The sequence below is a fragment of the Dysidea avara genome, chromosome 3 (assembly GCF_963678975.1).
Source record: "Dysidea avara chromosome 3, odDysAvar1.4, whole genome shotgun sequence".
Lineage (NCBI taxonomy): Eukaryota > Metazoa > Porifera > Demospongiae > Dictyoceratida > Dysideidae > Dysidea > Dysidea avara.
The window spans coordinates 33,989,648-34,004,493 of record NC_089274.1 but is presented as its reverse complement, the minus strand read 5'-3'; the positions used below and the strand labels follow the sequence as shown (position 1 = coordinate 34,004,493).

Here is a 14,846-nt window from a genome sequence, read left to right as displayed (position 1 = left end):
TTGCTACGTACATGCCCTCAAGTGTTTGTGTGATTGAAGATTGCTGATAAGTGCGAAGGAAGGTAGAATTCACAACTTGTTTGATGGCATCTGTGCCAACGGATTCAATGGACCAGAACTTCTCAAGATTGGGCTCTTCAGACATTACTGGGGAGGCCATCTGTAATAAAATAGAAGTGGCTGTCTGTGAGAGTGAGTATGGCAGTGGCCCCGATAAGAGATAGCCTAGTTTGGACTCCTGAGCTGTGGGACCATCTCCTCTGACGATAGTGTCTTAGACAAATTCCCAGTAATAATCAGTCCCAATCAAGATTGATATAGTGAAATTCTTATCGGAGGTTACCGGATGAGCTAACTTGAGTCCACTCAAATGTGGTATAGTGCTAACAGACATGGGGACAGCATTCTGGATGAGTGCAGCAATTGTTGGTACAATGAGCACCGATAGAGAAATTAGTTCTCCAGTGATAGTTTCAATCTCCACAGTCATAACTCCAAGCTTCTGGTGTAATCTGGATGTGCTGCCAAATGATGCCAATGAAATATCTGTTGTACTATTGGGTGATATGCCTAATTCTTTAACCATTTCTGTAGATATAAATGAACGTTGAGCTCCTTCGTCAAAAAGGATATTTGCCTTTGTTTTGTTGTTCCCAGCAATAATAGGAGCGACTGCGGTTTTAAGCAGGCAAGTAGTTGCTGACTGTGGTATTGTAGAAGGAGATATCGGTGTAAGAAACCCTGCAACATCTGTTGAAGAATTGGGTGCTGGTAGCTTATCAGCTGTCTTGTCATGAGTAGGTCCTGAGGGTTGTGCTTCACTGTTACGCAAGGTGGTGTGGTGTTTCTTCTTGCATTTCTTGCACCGAAATCGTGACTGGCACTGTGATATCTTGTGATGTGCCAAACAGTTAAAGCACAGGTTTTCCCTCTTGACGATCTCTAGCCACTTCTGGTGGTCTGTCACAGATTCACATGTATGTGTAGGGTGAGACCCTTTGCAGAATACGCACACTGGTCCTTTCTTCTTGCTGGTATTGCCGCGGGTGGTTGAGTGGTCTCTACTATCTTTAGTACTAACTTGAAAGGCAGCTGTAGTGGAAGTGTCAGTAACTGGGTTGTATGGACTGTGTAAACCAGTACTCTGATTTCTTTCTGCAACGCTGCCATTAAATCTGAAAGTATCCACTGGGTGTTTGAATGTTCTCTAGCAAGGTTGCGCCTAACCTCAGTGGTGAGTTTGTTCATAACAATTGGTACTAGCAGATCTCCATACGACTTCTCAGACTTCCCTAGTGATGATAGACCACGAAGGTGGCTCTCCACCAAGTCATAAAACATTCTTAAACTTGATAAACTGTTCGTAGGGGATGTCATGCTAACCAGAGCCTTCATGTGGGCATTAATCAGTTCATGTGGTTGCCCGAAACGGTCTCGAAGCAATGTTACTGCGTGTCTGTAGTTCAGGTCTGAAAGAGGAAGTCCGCCGATTGCTCTGGCAGCATCTCCCTGCAACTGTGCCTTGAGATAATTGAACTTTTGTATCCCACTGAGGTTGGGATTGGCATCAATTGCAGCATAGAATGAATCCCAAAATGTCTGCCAAGTTAAGGGGTCCCCCGAGAAAGTCGGCAAAGATAGCTTTGGTAGACGGCTAGTGGCAAACTGTTGGGCACTGGCGTGATATCCCGCTGCTGATGTTAGAAATGATCCATGATGTGTGAAATGATCCACTGATGAGGTGTATAAACTTCTGGCATTAGGCACTGATAACATCACTGAACTCTGATGATTGGCGGAACTTGTGACAGATGCATAAGAGGCAACTGGTATCAAAGGTGGCGGCATAATGTTGTTGGTGACAATCATTTCTGGTATTGGTACAGAGGGCATTACCATACTGGTCTGTTGAGTTAGAGTCGGGGGTGTTAGCAATACACTAGTTACTGAATTTATCGATTCCGGGGTGTAACTTGCCCCTGTCAATGTTGCTACACTATCCAACTGTGGTAGGCTAGCACTACGTGGTAAGCTTGCACTTAATTGTGATTCACTATTGGATAATACTGTGATGGTATCTGACTGTGGTGGACTTATACTCTCTATAGACTGACTCACTTGTGGTTGGCTTGTTGTGGGACTGGTGCTCTTTGGACGATTGTGTAAGTCTATAAAAGTTTGAACTCTTGTCAACTTATCCAAAATCTCGTCCTTGAGTTCCTCCGATTCTGTGATGTAGTCTTCCAGTTTGTGAGGATCATTAATTAGAATAGTGATCTGCTCATCAATCTTATTCAACTTGTCTCCCTTGTCCTGAAGTTGCTCCATGGCCTTAGTGAGTAGAGCGATAGAATATTCGTCCGCTTCCTTTTCAATCAGATTATCTATCTTGTTGTAGACTCACGTCACGTGGAATTTCAGTCCTTTGCGAGTCGCTTGATGACAAGTCAGCTGCTCCATCTCTCCGGCGTGGTCTGCTATAAACACAAAACAAACTACAATATCAAGTAGGTTTGTGGCTTGCCTTAGTGGGTACCGTTATCTACGATTTGCCACAGTACCACAACTTCTTAGACTGGGGTTAATGTTTCCGGACCGAATCCTGGTCACAGCACCAAAATATCGGAGAAGCGTGACAGCTCAGGTTCTAAAGGGAGGAGCGACTCGTCGGGATCACCACGTTGACGACTGATAGAATTAAGGCACGTGACATACACTAGAGTACAAGCACACACACACGTGTTCTAATAAAAGTATATTACGTAATTATATTCTAAATATAGTTCACAATTCTAGACAATAATTGCTGCCCAGTTGTAGCCCGGTCTACATACGAATCTGAGCTACATATGAAATGTAGCCTGGCTATAGTAGCTGGGCTACGTTCAAACCGGGTGGCTCTTTTGATCTGAGGTGTGAAAGTGTTGGTTACATACAGTTTGTATGAACTGTTATCAGGAGAGTAGCAATTAGTTTGCCCACTACACGTAAATACAGTTTCACTGCATGTGGGTTGCCCTGGTTTTTGTGCAGCATGCTTTTGCTATGACAGATGTGGAAATGCAGCTGGTTATAAAGGTTCAACCTGTTGCTTGTTTCTGCAGTACTCCATGCAGGATGACACTAGTTGTTCTAACTGCTTACTGAAGCCAGGCTACCACACTAATTGTGCAACATTACATGCATTATTGTCTGCCACACTACAGCAATGTGTTGTGTTTATACACATAATAGTATGTTAGTGGAGATTTGGAACATCACTATCCACTATGGAATGCCACCTGACGGCACTACAGTGAAACAGGTTAATGAACACACTGTGTTGATGTAATGTCATATCATACTGTCTTCAGGACGAGGCAGAAATTTCCTTGAAAACTGCTAAGGTGAGTAATATTCATTATGTGGGAGTGTATACAGGTCTCATCTCTCCCATAGGAGTTAGAGAGATTTTTTCATGCTAATGGAGATGGATTACCACTAGACAAGATAAACACTGATGAATACAAGGTTAGACTTCTATTGTATAAGCAGAAACGTTGCATTGAAGTAAATAATGAATAAGTTCCATCCTGAATTATCATGGGTAGTATTTTACAATGTGTATAACGTACACACATACAGTAAGACCTTAAATCTCAATTTTAAAAAATATTAGGTGATATACGTATGCGCATGGTATGCCTTGCGTGTAATCAAGTATATTGCATGTACTTATTTCTACAAATGAATTGACAGTGCAGGTCCATGGAACCCCTCTCTTGAAATAGGTCCACAACTTTAGTAAATGGTCCACAATTTAAAGCCCAAAATTTTAGTAACAAAGTCTAACCTACGTATCTGCAGGTATAAGCAACCTCTCTTGTTTCATTACTTTTTAGCTATTCCCTTGTTTCACCACTTCTTTTCATTGACCCTAATCCAACTTGAAATTCCTGATTTTTCCTTCTGTTTGTTGGAATTATGGGATAACTGCTTTATTAGAGTATTTTGGTCTTACTGCTTGTCTTGAATGAGCTATGGAACCAGGACTAACAGCTCAGGAAACAATGTCTCAAAGATTCTAAAATGGCTCTTCCTGAATGATTTTACATTTATATCCCACGGTTGTTTCTTGTTCATACAGTAATGTATGTACCTACTGATTTTAGTATACTTACATTGAAGTCAAAATTCGTGTACTGGAGTTGTTTAACCAATAACTACTCCACCTTCAAGCATTTACCAGCAACCCCATTGATGCAATAAAGTATTCAACAATATAGCCATGAGATATTTTACCAGGTGTAGCTCACATGCAAAACCTTCATTTGAGTTTGGTCAGCTACGTTAAACTTCAAAAGAAGTTTGATTTCTGCTTAATTCAATAGTAGTATATACATACTTAGCATAATAACAATAATACAATAGGAAAAAGAACTTCAGAGTAATAATTCAAACTTTCCTCAGAAGTATGTCAGACACATCTTGAAAGTGATGACATTAAGGGCATGATGAAGCATACATACAGTAGGTATTACTCTACTGTATAGTTAAAAATCAATAACAGTTAAAGTGCATGAACACACACATGCACTCATAGAATTTACATCACCCAGATAAGCTGTGGCCTGCGATCACCAGAGAATGTGGCTGTAGTTTTAGGACACGCTTGGCCAATGTTGTAAACACGTTACATGTGATCTACAGCACACACGTGGTGGTATTCCATGCATGGCAAATGCATGTTGTTTTGTGGCAGATCCCACGTTGCTGCGTGGTATATGTTATTGTGTGGCAACACACTTGGCTACATGTGGTAATGTAAAATTGTAAGTCTGTACCATATCAAATGGTACGGTAGTACTGTTTAAGTAGGGATTGCCCCAAAAATTTTGCACGCCACCCAAAATTTCACCTTGGAAAATCATCCTAGAGACATATTACATGATGAAAATCACCTTTACGGAATAGTACTAGTCCATATAAAACAAGTACACGAAAAAATTTGGAATTTTCAACTAGAGTAAGGACCATTGCACATCAATAAAAAGTACTGAAACAAGTTGAGTAGTCCATGATATTAAATCACAGTAAAAAAATGAGAAGTGTTATATCCCTACTGTGCTCAAGATGCCATAACGAAAATGCACAGTAGGGATATAATACTTCTTGTTGTTTTACTGTGATTTAATATCATGGACTACTCAACTTGTTTCAGTACTTTTTATCGATGTGCTATGGTCCTTACTCTAGTTAAAAATTCCAAATTTTTTCATGTATTTGTTTGTTAACTTTTTTTGTACATAATTTTATTATAACTGGTGAACCCACGCATACCGCATCTGAAATGGCGCCTCGTGCCACAGTTATATCAATTATTGTCTGAAAAGTGAAGTATCCATTACGATTGGTTGTCAGCTATGTTCAACCCGTTACACAGCATTTCGAATCAAGAATTTTTCCGGAAGCACCTCGACAATCTACGCATACCAAAAGAAAGGGTGCCACGACCCAATTTTATTAATTATCGTCTGAAAAGTGAAGTATTCATTATGCTTCTTTGTCGGCTATGTTCAACCCATTACACAGCAATACGAATCAAGAACTGTTTGAAAAGCACCTTTGCAATCAAAATAGCCACTATGAAAAATACAGACGATTTCCGTTTCGAAGGGAAGCCATCACGTGCTCACACCAAATCAACACCTTTCCCTGTCAGCAAAGATGAATGGGACACAAAGGAGGACACTGGTAAGTCCATGAAGAATGCATTGTACATACTGCGGTATTCCAAAAGGCACCTGTTGGGCCGAAGCGACATCGAACAATGAAACAATCAAGCCCATAACCTTAGCCATTATTGAGTTACGCTTGTCTGAAGGCATCAGTCAGTTACTTACTCAGTCAGTCAGTAGAAAATTCCGTTGAATAAAAATTTTTTAAAATTCCGTAGCAACTTGTGGAAAGCGTTTCGGGTCGATCTGAAAGCTTGTTTGGGCTTAGTTTTACCTCACCAATACTGCCTCATCGTCATCAGGGAAAATTAAGGCTGGCTTTTGGGTAATATTATTTCATGGGCCACACCTACTCCTTAGCCCAGACCCAAGCCCAATAATGAACCATCACGAAAACGAAAACAATGGATGGAGACACAGATGATATCAGCATTAAAGGAAACAAAGAAGAGCAAGAAAGCCAACATCAACAGAATATCATAAAAGTACAATGCACCAAGGTCCACATTGCAGAATCGTTTAAGTGGCCGTGTAAAGCACAGGACAAAGCCAGGACCACAACCCTACCTGAGTGCTGAAGAGGAGGAATCCTTAACTGTACATCTGATTGATGCAGCAAAATTGGGGTATGGGAAAACAAGAAAGGAGGTAAACAGGATGGTCGAAAATGTTGCCAGAGATAAAGAATTCATTGTAAAGAGAAAAAAATCAAATGGATGGTGGAGGAGATGTATTGAGCGGCAGCCACAACTTTCCCTACGTCGGACAGATTCCACAGCTCATGTCCGTATGGATGCAATCAGTCAGGAGTCAATTTCACGATACTTTGATCTATTGGAGTCTACACTAAAAGAACACTAAGTTGAGGATTGCCCAGGTCAGATATACATGGATGAAACCGGGATGCCTTTGGACCCCAGGCCACCAAACATAGTAGCAAAATCTGTACAAAAAAAAGTAAACTACAAACAGTCAGGCAAAAAGGAGCAAATAGCAGTCATTGGTTGTGGTAATGCAATTGGTCAGTCCATTCCTCCAATGGTGATCTTTGAAGGAAAGTACCTAAATTACGAATGGACTATTGGTGAGGTTAGAGCTGGGCAATATTGTGATATTGAACTACACAAAATATCGTATCGAGGTAAATTATAGAGCCACAATAATATCGTCTAGACAATATAATCACAAATATCGCCTAATTAAATCTGGCTAGTGGTTGTGTTTCTTTCACTTGCTATATACCTACAAGGAAAGGCAATTCGATTATGGGCAAATTCCAGCTGTTGTCTGGCACCATTTTACATTCTATGATATAATATGATGCAATAATGTGTCACTAGTCTCACTACTTCACATTGGATGCTGATGATGTGTTCAGATGATTTAGGATGTTATCACTTTCGTTTGAAGAAGCAGTTGGCTCTGATCGGACTAAGAACATGAGCTCCAGGAAATTGTTCTAATATGGAACCTGAATTGTTGGAATGAAGACAGTTTGCTTCCAGCCATTGTTCATATAGTGGGTCATAAAGATAATACCCTTCTCTATACCTTCAATTAAACTTCTCAATCATTTCATCAGAAAACACTTAAGATTCAACGGGTGGTGTTGTAAGACTGGTAGGTTTTCTGGTACCTGAATGGGCTTCTCTGTTATCCTGGGTCTCATCCTAGGCCTCATCCCAAGTCTTATCCTGAGGGTTTATCCCTGGCCCTCATCCTGAGTCTCCTCCTGGGTTCAATAGCTTCCTGGTTAAGTGGAAACATGCCACATTTTTTAACCCAGATACCAGATTACTTGGTGTCAGCGATCACAACCAAGCTTTTGCAAACAGCTGTGAAAAGCTATATTTAGTAATTACTGCTCCTGCGTTTTGTTGCTGGTACACATGACACACATTTGTCCAATTCTTTTTCAGAGGCCCAAATACACAGCTATCTAGTGGTTGACTTCTGCGTGTTGTGTGAGGAGGCAAGCAGAAAATTATAACATCCTTTTCTTTATGAGTTCTATACTGCTCAATTCGAAGTGGGAAGAGTGCTCATCCAGGAGCAGTAACAATGGATGGCCGGGATTGGCATAATTTAGAAAGTGTTTCAGCCAAAAGAGAAAAGTTCTTGGTCAGTCCATCCTCGCTCATTCATACCATGGATGGTTCCAGGTACCTCACCTAGTCCTGGGCGATTCTGAAAATAATGCTATTCGACAAGCTCATATTCACGATATGATTAAATATTGAGTATAATTAGATTTGTTAGTGATTCCAACAGTCATCATCAACCTACAAAAGAAGTGGACATTTCAACCACATACGAAACAAATCTACAAACATTTATACCCCATCCCAAATCTAAATCGCAAGGACAAAGTGCATCTCGTGCTATCACAACAGCTAGAGTCCTTACTAGCAAAGAATGCTATGATATCACAAAGGAGAAACAATTGAAAAAGTAGGCAGAAGCAGAGGAACGGCAAAGGCGAAAGAAAATTCGTGAAGACAAAAAAAAAGGAAAGCAGAGTAAGAAAGGCAGAAAAAGGCTCAACAGAAAGCACAAAAGCTAGCAGAAAGGGCTGAAAAGGCTAAAAGGGCTGAGGAAGAGAAAGCAAGAAGATTGGAAGAAAATGCACAAAAAAGAAATGAAGCCAGAAATGTGATGCAAAATTCTATACAAGAAGAAGATGCAACTATCCTTGGGAAGAGAGTTCAAACTACTGGTAGAAGAAATAACCCAAAGCAAGTACATTTTTCTGATACTGAAGAACTGTTGAAGATGATAATCATTGCTACATATGTTTTGAGGAGTACATAGAAGGCAACGAATGGATACTGTGCTGGCTGCATGAGGACTGTGTAATTGACATTGTTGTGAACAACAGTGGCAGACCAAAACTATGCCCATCTTGCTTATCTTAGCTCTTCAGTGGCTAAATGCCACAAGTGACTGGATTTGCGAAAAGGTACCTTTATCACACATAAAATTTGACCCATTTTTTGAACTTTGAAACTTCATAACTTTTGTATCAATGCTTACATTTAGTTGCATTTTTTCTTGATTAAACCTACATTAGTTGGCTACATTTTCATATATAAAGAAAGTTGATCAATGAAAGGAGGCAGCCATTATGATATTTTGTTTGCTGGTATGTCAAATGTGTGAAAAAGTACCTTTTCACAAATCCGGTCACATTATGTTATAGCTCGTACATTAAGTTATGTCATTTTACACACGTTTAGCACGCAAGTAAGGTGTTTATTTAAATGAACATCAATGTGCATATTAAAAGTGTAATAATAATGCAATGACTCACTTCTTCTTTACAAAACTTTAGCCAAGCACGTGTGATAGGTAGTGTTTTCATCTGCAAAATCTTCACAGCGATCAATTGAACCAGCGACTAATGAGAGATCCAACAAACCAAAGTGCCGACCCGATAATTGATCATTGTAGAAAGTACTAGTGCCGATAATAGGTACCCATGCCGATAATTGGCACTCGACAATGTCGGGCCATATTATTCAAAACGTGACGATTATTTGTGTCATCGGAATAAAATTTAGTTACTAAGTAACTGAATGATTGCTCTATTTAATGGTCCAAACAGGAAGTTTCTAATGCCTTTGCAGAGGAAGTTATGATTGCTTCTCGAAATGGTACTGATAATTGGCAATGTACGCTAGCTAGTAGATATCTGCAACTTCGCAATTGTAATCCCGTTCACGACGAGTTCGTGACTACACCCACCAAATAAACCACACCTATTAACAATCTAGCTATTTACTTAACGGTAAGCAAGATGACCTCACCCCTTACTGGTTTAACTAGTTTGGCTGACTCAAGACACTCTAATACAACAGTCCTGTGTGATATTCTAATAGAACAATCACAAGTTACACCGTAGCTAGCTGTGCCACAACAAAAAACTAAACAAATTGTTAATTTCAAAGTATAATAAAAGTAGTGAGAAACAAGAGATGAATGAGGTTATTACAGCATAGCTCGGTGGGAAAGTCCCTATTTTGGCACATTAGCTATAACAATTATAAGCTTTTCCATAATGATGTCAGAGCAAAAAATGGCAACCTCTATTTGGGAGACTGTAATGTTTTCAAGTACAGGTGATATTGGGCGACAAATGAAGATCAATCGTTTGTGTGATTCAGGAAGAAGATATCCTAGCTAAAACTATCAGATATGGGTATAACGCAGCGGAATAAAATCGTTAACGTGGGTTTTGAAAATTTCGGCTGGTTTTAAAAGTTGAGTAGAAATTACATTCCTTCATATATGTTGTAACCATACCTGGTAACTTGGCTTTAGTATCATCCTTTATTAACAACTAAATGGTTCATAAAAGACTAGAAAGCTATGTATCTACACAAATATTCTGTAATTGAACACACAGGTGTTCAGGTAATGTACGGGTCCACTGTAGTTGGTCTTTTGTGCTATGGCAATATTATTTGTAACTAAAATACTTTGTGTGTTACACATTTAGTCCGTGCTTGCACATCTGAATTTATGGGCCACAACTGATGATGGCTTGATAGATAACCATCTAAAGTGTCTAGCGAAATGGAGTGTAAGGATAATAGTATATAGTGTGATCATTGATGTAGTGTTGTGTACAGAGAAGTGGTGACAAGAAGAATGGTCTATTGTCCTTCAGTGTTGGGTACATACAAGATAAAGAAACACTGGAAATTACTGGTAAAGAATGCCCTACAGTACATATATACATATGCATGCATGCAAAGATATTAAATTTGTAGTAAGTTGTCACTTTAATTTAGTACTGTTATTTTTGTTTGCTTGCAGTGGTCAAAGCAACAAATTTGCCAACTTTAGGTATGACACATTACACATAAACATGTATTGTGTATACATTTATATGGTATGTGTGTGTGCGTGCGTGTGTGTGTCTGTGTGAGCATATATATGGACCAGATTGTTAGTGGAATGCATGTACTGTAGGTCATGTATATCTTTAACCTCATTCTGTGTAGTTGCACTTTTACGTCTATAGTAATGTGTAGCTTTTTAAAATATTTTCAGGTCCATGTAACCCTTATGTACAAATATCACTGATGCCTAAGGGTAGATTCCACATTGGAGCAGTTAAGACACAGCACAAAACTAAAGATCTGAACCCTGAATATTACACAGAGTTTAATATGTAAGCGTTAATAACAGTATGCATAACTTATACAGTGTATAATTGTGAAACATATGAAATGTGAATACAGATATGTATGTGGCTATTTGCCTGTTTCTGGTACATGTAGAACCTTTTCACTGAAAAATTGATTGATGCACATTCTTTGTTGAGCACAAGACCACATCCATATGTCTTCCTGCCATTTCAAGTGTTTTGTTTATGTTATTTAAAAATTATGGTATTCATCAACATGCATACTCTGCATTATACGTATATGTAGTCTGTAAATATGCAACACCATTAAAACTTTTACTTTACTGTTTTTTAGAAAAGTTGAAGAGAATTTTTTGGACATGTCTGGATCAGTTCTCACATTGGGTATTTATAGTCATCACCTCATTAGTAATGAGTTTGTGGGGATGGTGGTGATTGAAGGTGTGGAAATCCCTCGACTTCCTGGTGGCTCTTCCAACATTGATGATCCTAATGCTCCACAGAGAAAGACCTATGAACTCCCTCTAGTTGTAGACACTATGACACCTGCATTGAAAGAGCTAGCAAAGCGAAAGCACAAATTTGTGTGTGAGTTTTATCAGCAAAACCAAACTATAAAACCGTAGTCTACAAGAGCCTTTTAAAATACACCACTGTAAAATTGTTCATTTATACCATGTGTAAACCCATAGAGGATGCTGTATAGGGCATGCATACAGTACATCTGTATTTGTAATTACATATGAACAGTTGTTTCAAAAAGTATGGTGAGTGTGGACTTTTTAATGATTGACAGTAACTATTAAGACTTGATCATAGGCATAGCAGGTTTCCATACAATAGATTATGTAGTATTAATACACTAGCACTATCATTCAATGCGTACATTAACTCTGTCTATAGTATGTACAAGTTGAGCTTGATCCTGAAAAACAGCTAAAAATTAAAAGTGTATTTTTCTCAAGAGAGTAAACATTCAGCCAATCAGATGATTAATGGTGACAGCAAAGGTGTCAACAACAGACACGTACAGTTTGGCTCCATTGCAAGTTTGGGAAAAGGCCATAATGGACAGTGTACTTTTGTGGCTTCATCATAGGAAATTCATGGTAAAAATTTTGATTGGTTGTAACTATTATGTCAGACATTTAAACAAAAAGATTTTGCAATATTTTTAACAGGTCAAACAGTACTACTACAAATAAGCCAAATTTCAAGATCATGCGTAATCGCATCCATGAGTTATTAAATGTTTTTGAAGATCCAGCTCAATGTGTACATACTACATCAGTAGCCTAATCAAAAAAAAAAAACAGGTCACTCCATATAGTGGGAATAAAGTTGGTTTAGAACGTAAGAAGGAGTTTTAACACTTAGCAGCTGTTGTGGCTCCATTCAATACATGTTGTTCATACTCAATAGAGTCCTATAGACTGCATGCATGTTGCCAGAGAATCAAGTCACTGCTCACTGCTGGTCTGGACTTTATAAAAACCTTCTCAACTAATAGCTATACAGCGCAGTATGTGTAGCTAAGTACTGTACTAGCTATAATTAAGAAACACACAGCTCAATGTTTATAAGTGTACTAATTACTTTTATAGTATTATGATCTGCACACATGGCTAACTACATACAGTATTGTAGTGGTGGCCAACCATCATGCAGTTTAGTCCAGCTAAAACTATTCTTTTATGTACTTTATCAATACAGCCAGTGCTGTTGCTATGGTTTTATTCACTGATTAACTATATAGCTATTCCTGTTATAGCTAATATTTTGAGGAATGAAATTTTTAAAATTTATTGCAAAAAAAATAATATTAAGGAATCACAGTGTATATGTGCAGGTGTATCAAATATAATATGCACAGTTGATAGTGGAATTATTTGCAAAACAGTGAGCGTCAATATGCATAGCTATATACACTTTGGTCAGACCACCTGCAGTAGCAGGTTGTAGGTAGCCATGCACTGCAGGGGCAGTGGAACACGTTAAAAGAGTTAAGTTTATTTGGGGGCCAACTTTGACAATGACAATGAATTATATGCAGTACATGTACAGTGGAGTTTTGAAGCATGCATACAACAGATATGGAATTATGGATGTTATTCATGAAGGTCTCACTCTGAGACATGAGCTTGCAATTGCTCCCAGGAAAATTTTGAATAAATGAAGTAGCTATACTTCCAGTAGTTTTGAAAGAAATATAAGCAAAAGTAACTGCTCTTATCCAGCTAGCTTCTGTTCTGTCAAGAGTCTGGGTTGTTCTTTTTGTAGGACCCATGGCCAGTCTCTTGACAAAAAATTGATAACTATTCACTTGACTGCTCTGTCAATCTTTTCTTGCAAACAATGTCCTATGAATATGGGGGGCTGGACAACCCCATTTCTACTGCCAATGACTCACTTTATATCTCAATTAATTAGTGGAAAAAAGGAAACTTACTTAAGTTTAATTGTCATGATCACAAGTGCATTCAAATTGAATCACACTGACCTCTACTATAGTTAGTATGTTATAGATGATCATGTTGATCAGCATTTAATGGCAGTTTTGAGCACTGATCGAGCAGTCTGCGGCTTATGGGTCACAGTGTACCTGCACTATTGCACACATTTGTCTTGCCTATCTCTGTTGCTGTGATCTTGTAAACTAGCTACGTATAAGACTCAAACTATGGAATAAATTCAGCTCTTGGCTGCTACTGCATATGTGTATATTCCTCTCTGTTATAATATATGATATGTAATTTAAGACCATGCTCACGTCAACATTGCTAGCTATAAGACATCTGTACATCCTATAATAGAATATGCCATACATACTGTGGGCTACCCAAGAGTCCGGCCAAGACATTCAACAAATAAATTGAAATGCTTCAGAGAAGAGCTGCTGGCCTGCTGCTAGGTTTGTGTATAAAAGTAGTTATCAGAAAAACATCAGTGTCACTCACTAGCTTGTTGAACTCTCTTGGCTGGCCAACCCTTGAAATTAGATCATACTTAAGTAAATTTCTTTGATTTGTACACCCCCTCAGTCCCGATAATTTTTGATTTGTTAGTTCAGTTAACCGTGTAGAAGTATAGGGTGCTGCAAGACTCTCAAGGTTTATTTGCAATGAAATCATCAAAATATAAAATGGCGCACAATACATGTAACCAGATTTGACAAAACCAGGCTTCCACACATCCAATTCTTCAACTTTTAACTGCCTGCAACTTTCCCAGTCAGCATGCTATTGACCTACAAGTTTTGCACAATGTATTGTGCAATACCTGGTTAAATGAAAGGTGATAGCCTTTTAGTTCAGTTATGATTCTTTGAAGTCACAAATCTGGATGTATGTGGAAGCCCATTAGTGTTTGTGGCTACTTCACGTGATGCTGCAACATATCTTGAAGGAAACCGGTCGTAATCGGGAGTTAAGGTTACGGGATACTGTAAACCCCACATGTACACTACCAATCATTTTTCATGATTAGGGGTTTGATTTTTCTTCATGCATTGTTATCAAATATTTATGCATTCCTAACTTCTCATTAATCGACATGAAATTCAAATGTTGTTATGGAAACATGAGTTGTCCCCATGCCAATTAGTGAAAACTATGAACCAAAAATCAGACCAATGAAGAGCCATGAGAACTTACTAACAATTCTAAGGTTTGAAGAACATCACTTGTGAGGGACTGACAAGAGGATTTGTGAATAATGCGTATAGTTGCTGAAATATGACTACAATATGGCCTAAAGCAAGACATTGTGGTCACAAAATATATTTTTAAATTGATATCACAAGCACTAGAAACATTATTTCTAACAAAAGGCTCCGTCAGGACCTAGATAAGAAGCCAAACTAGTAGTCTGTTTATACAAAATGTCAACAACTAGTTTGACAGTCCTGATTTTTGGTTCAGGAAAATATCGCCATTAGTCAGCAAAACTACGCATGCGCTTACAAGTGCGCCAGTTGC

General features: G+C 38.6%; 1 protein-coding gene across 1 annotated transcript in view; it reads left to right on the top strand.

The window, feature by feature from the left end:
- LOC136250806 (protein unc-13 homolog 4B-like) overlaps positions 1–11,631 on the top strand; it is an 83,617-nt gene extending 71,986 nt beyond the window's left edge. Inside the window, exons 29-36 of the mRNA XM_066043106.1 lie at positions 3,235–3,304; positions 3,354–3,386; positions 3,439–3,510; positions 10,216–10,299; positions 10,349–10,427; positions 10,536–10,565; positions 10,773–10,893; positions 11,204–11,631. Coding sequence (XP_065899178.1) covers positions 3,235–3,304; positions 3,354–3,386; positions 3,439–3,510; positions 10,216–10,299; positions 10,349–10,427; positions 10,536–10,565; positions 10,773–10,893; positions 11,204–11,495 — 781 coding nt within the window. The 3' untranslated portion in view covers positions 11,496–11,631. The remainder of the gene's footprint in view (positions 1–3,234; positions 3,305–3,353; positions 3,387–3,438; positions 3,511–10,215; positions 10,300–10,348; positions 10,428–10,535; positions 10,566–10,772; positions 10,894–11,203) is intronic.
- The last annotated feature ends 3,215 nt before the right edge of the window (positions 11,632–14,846 follow it).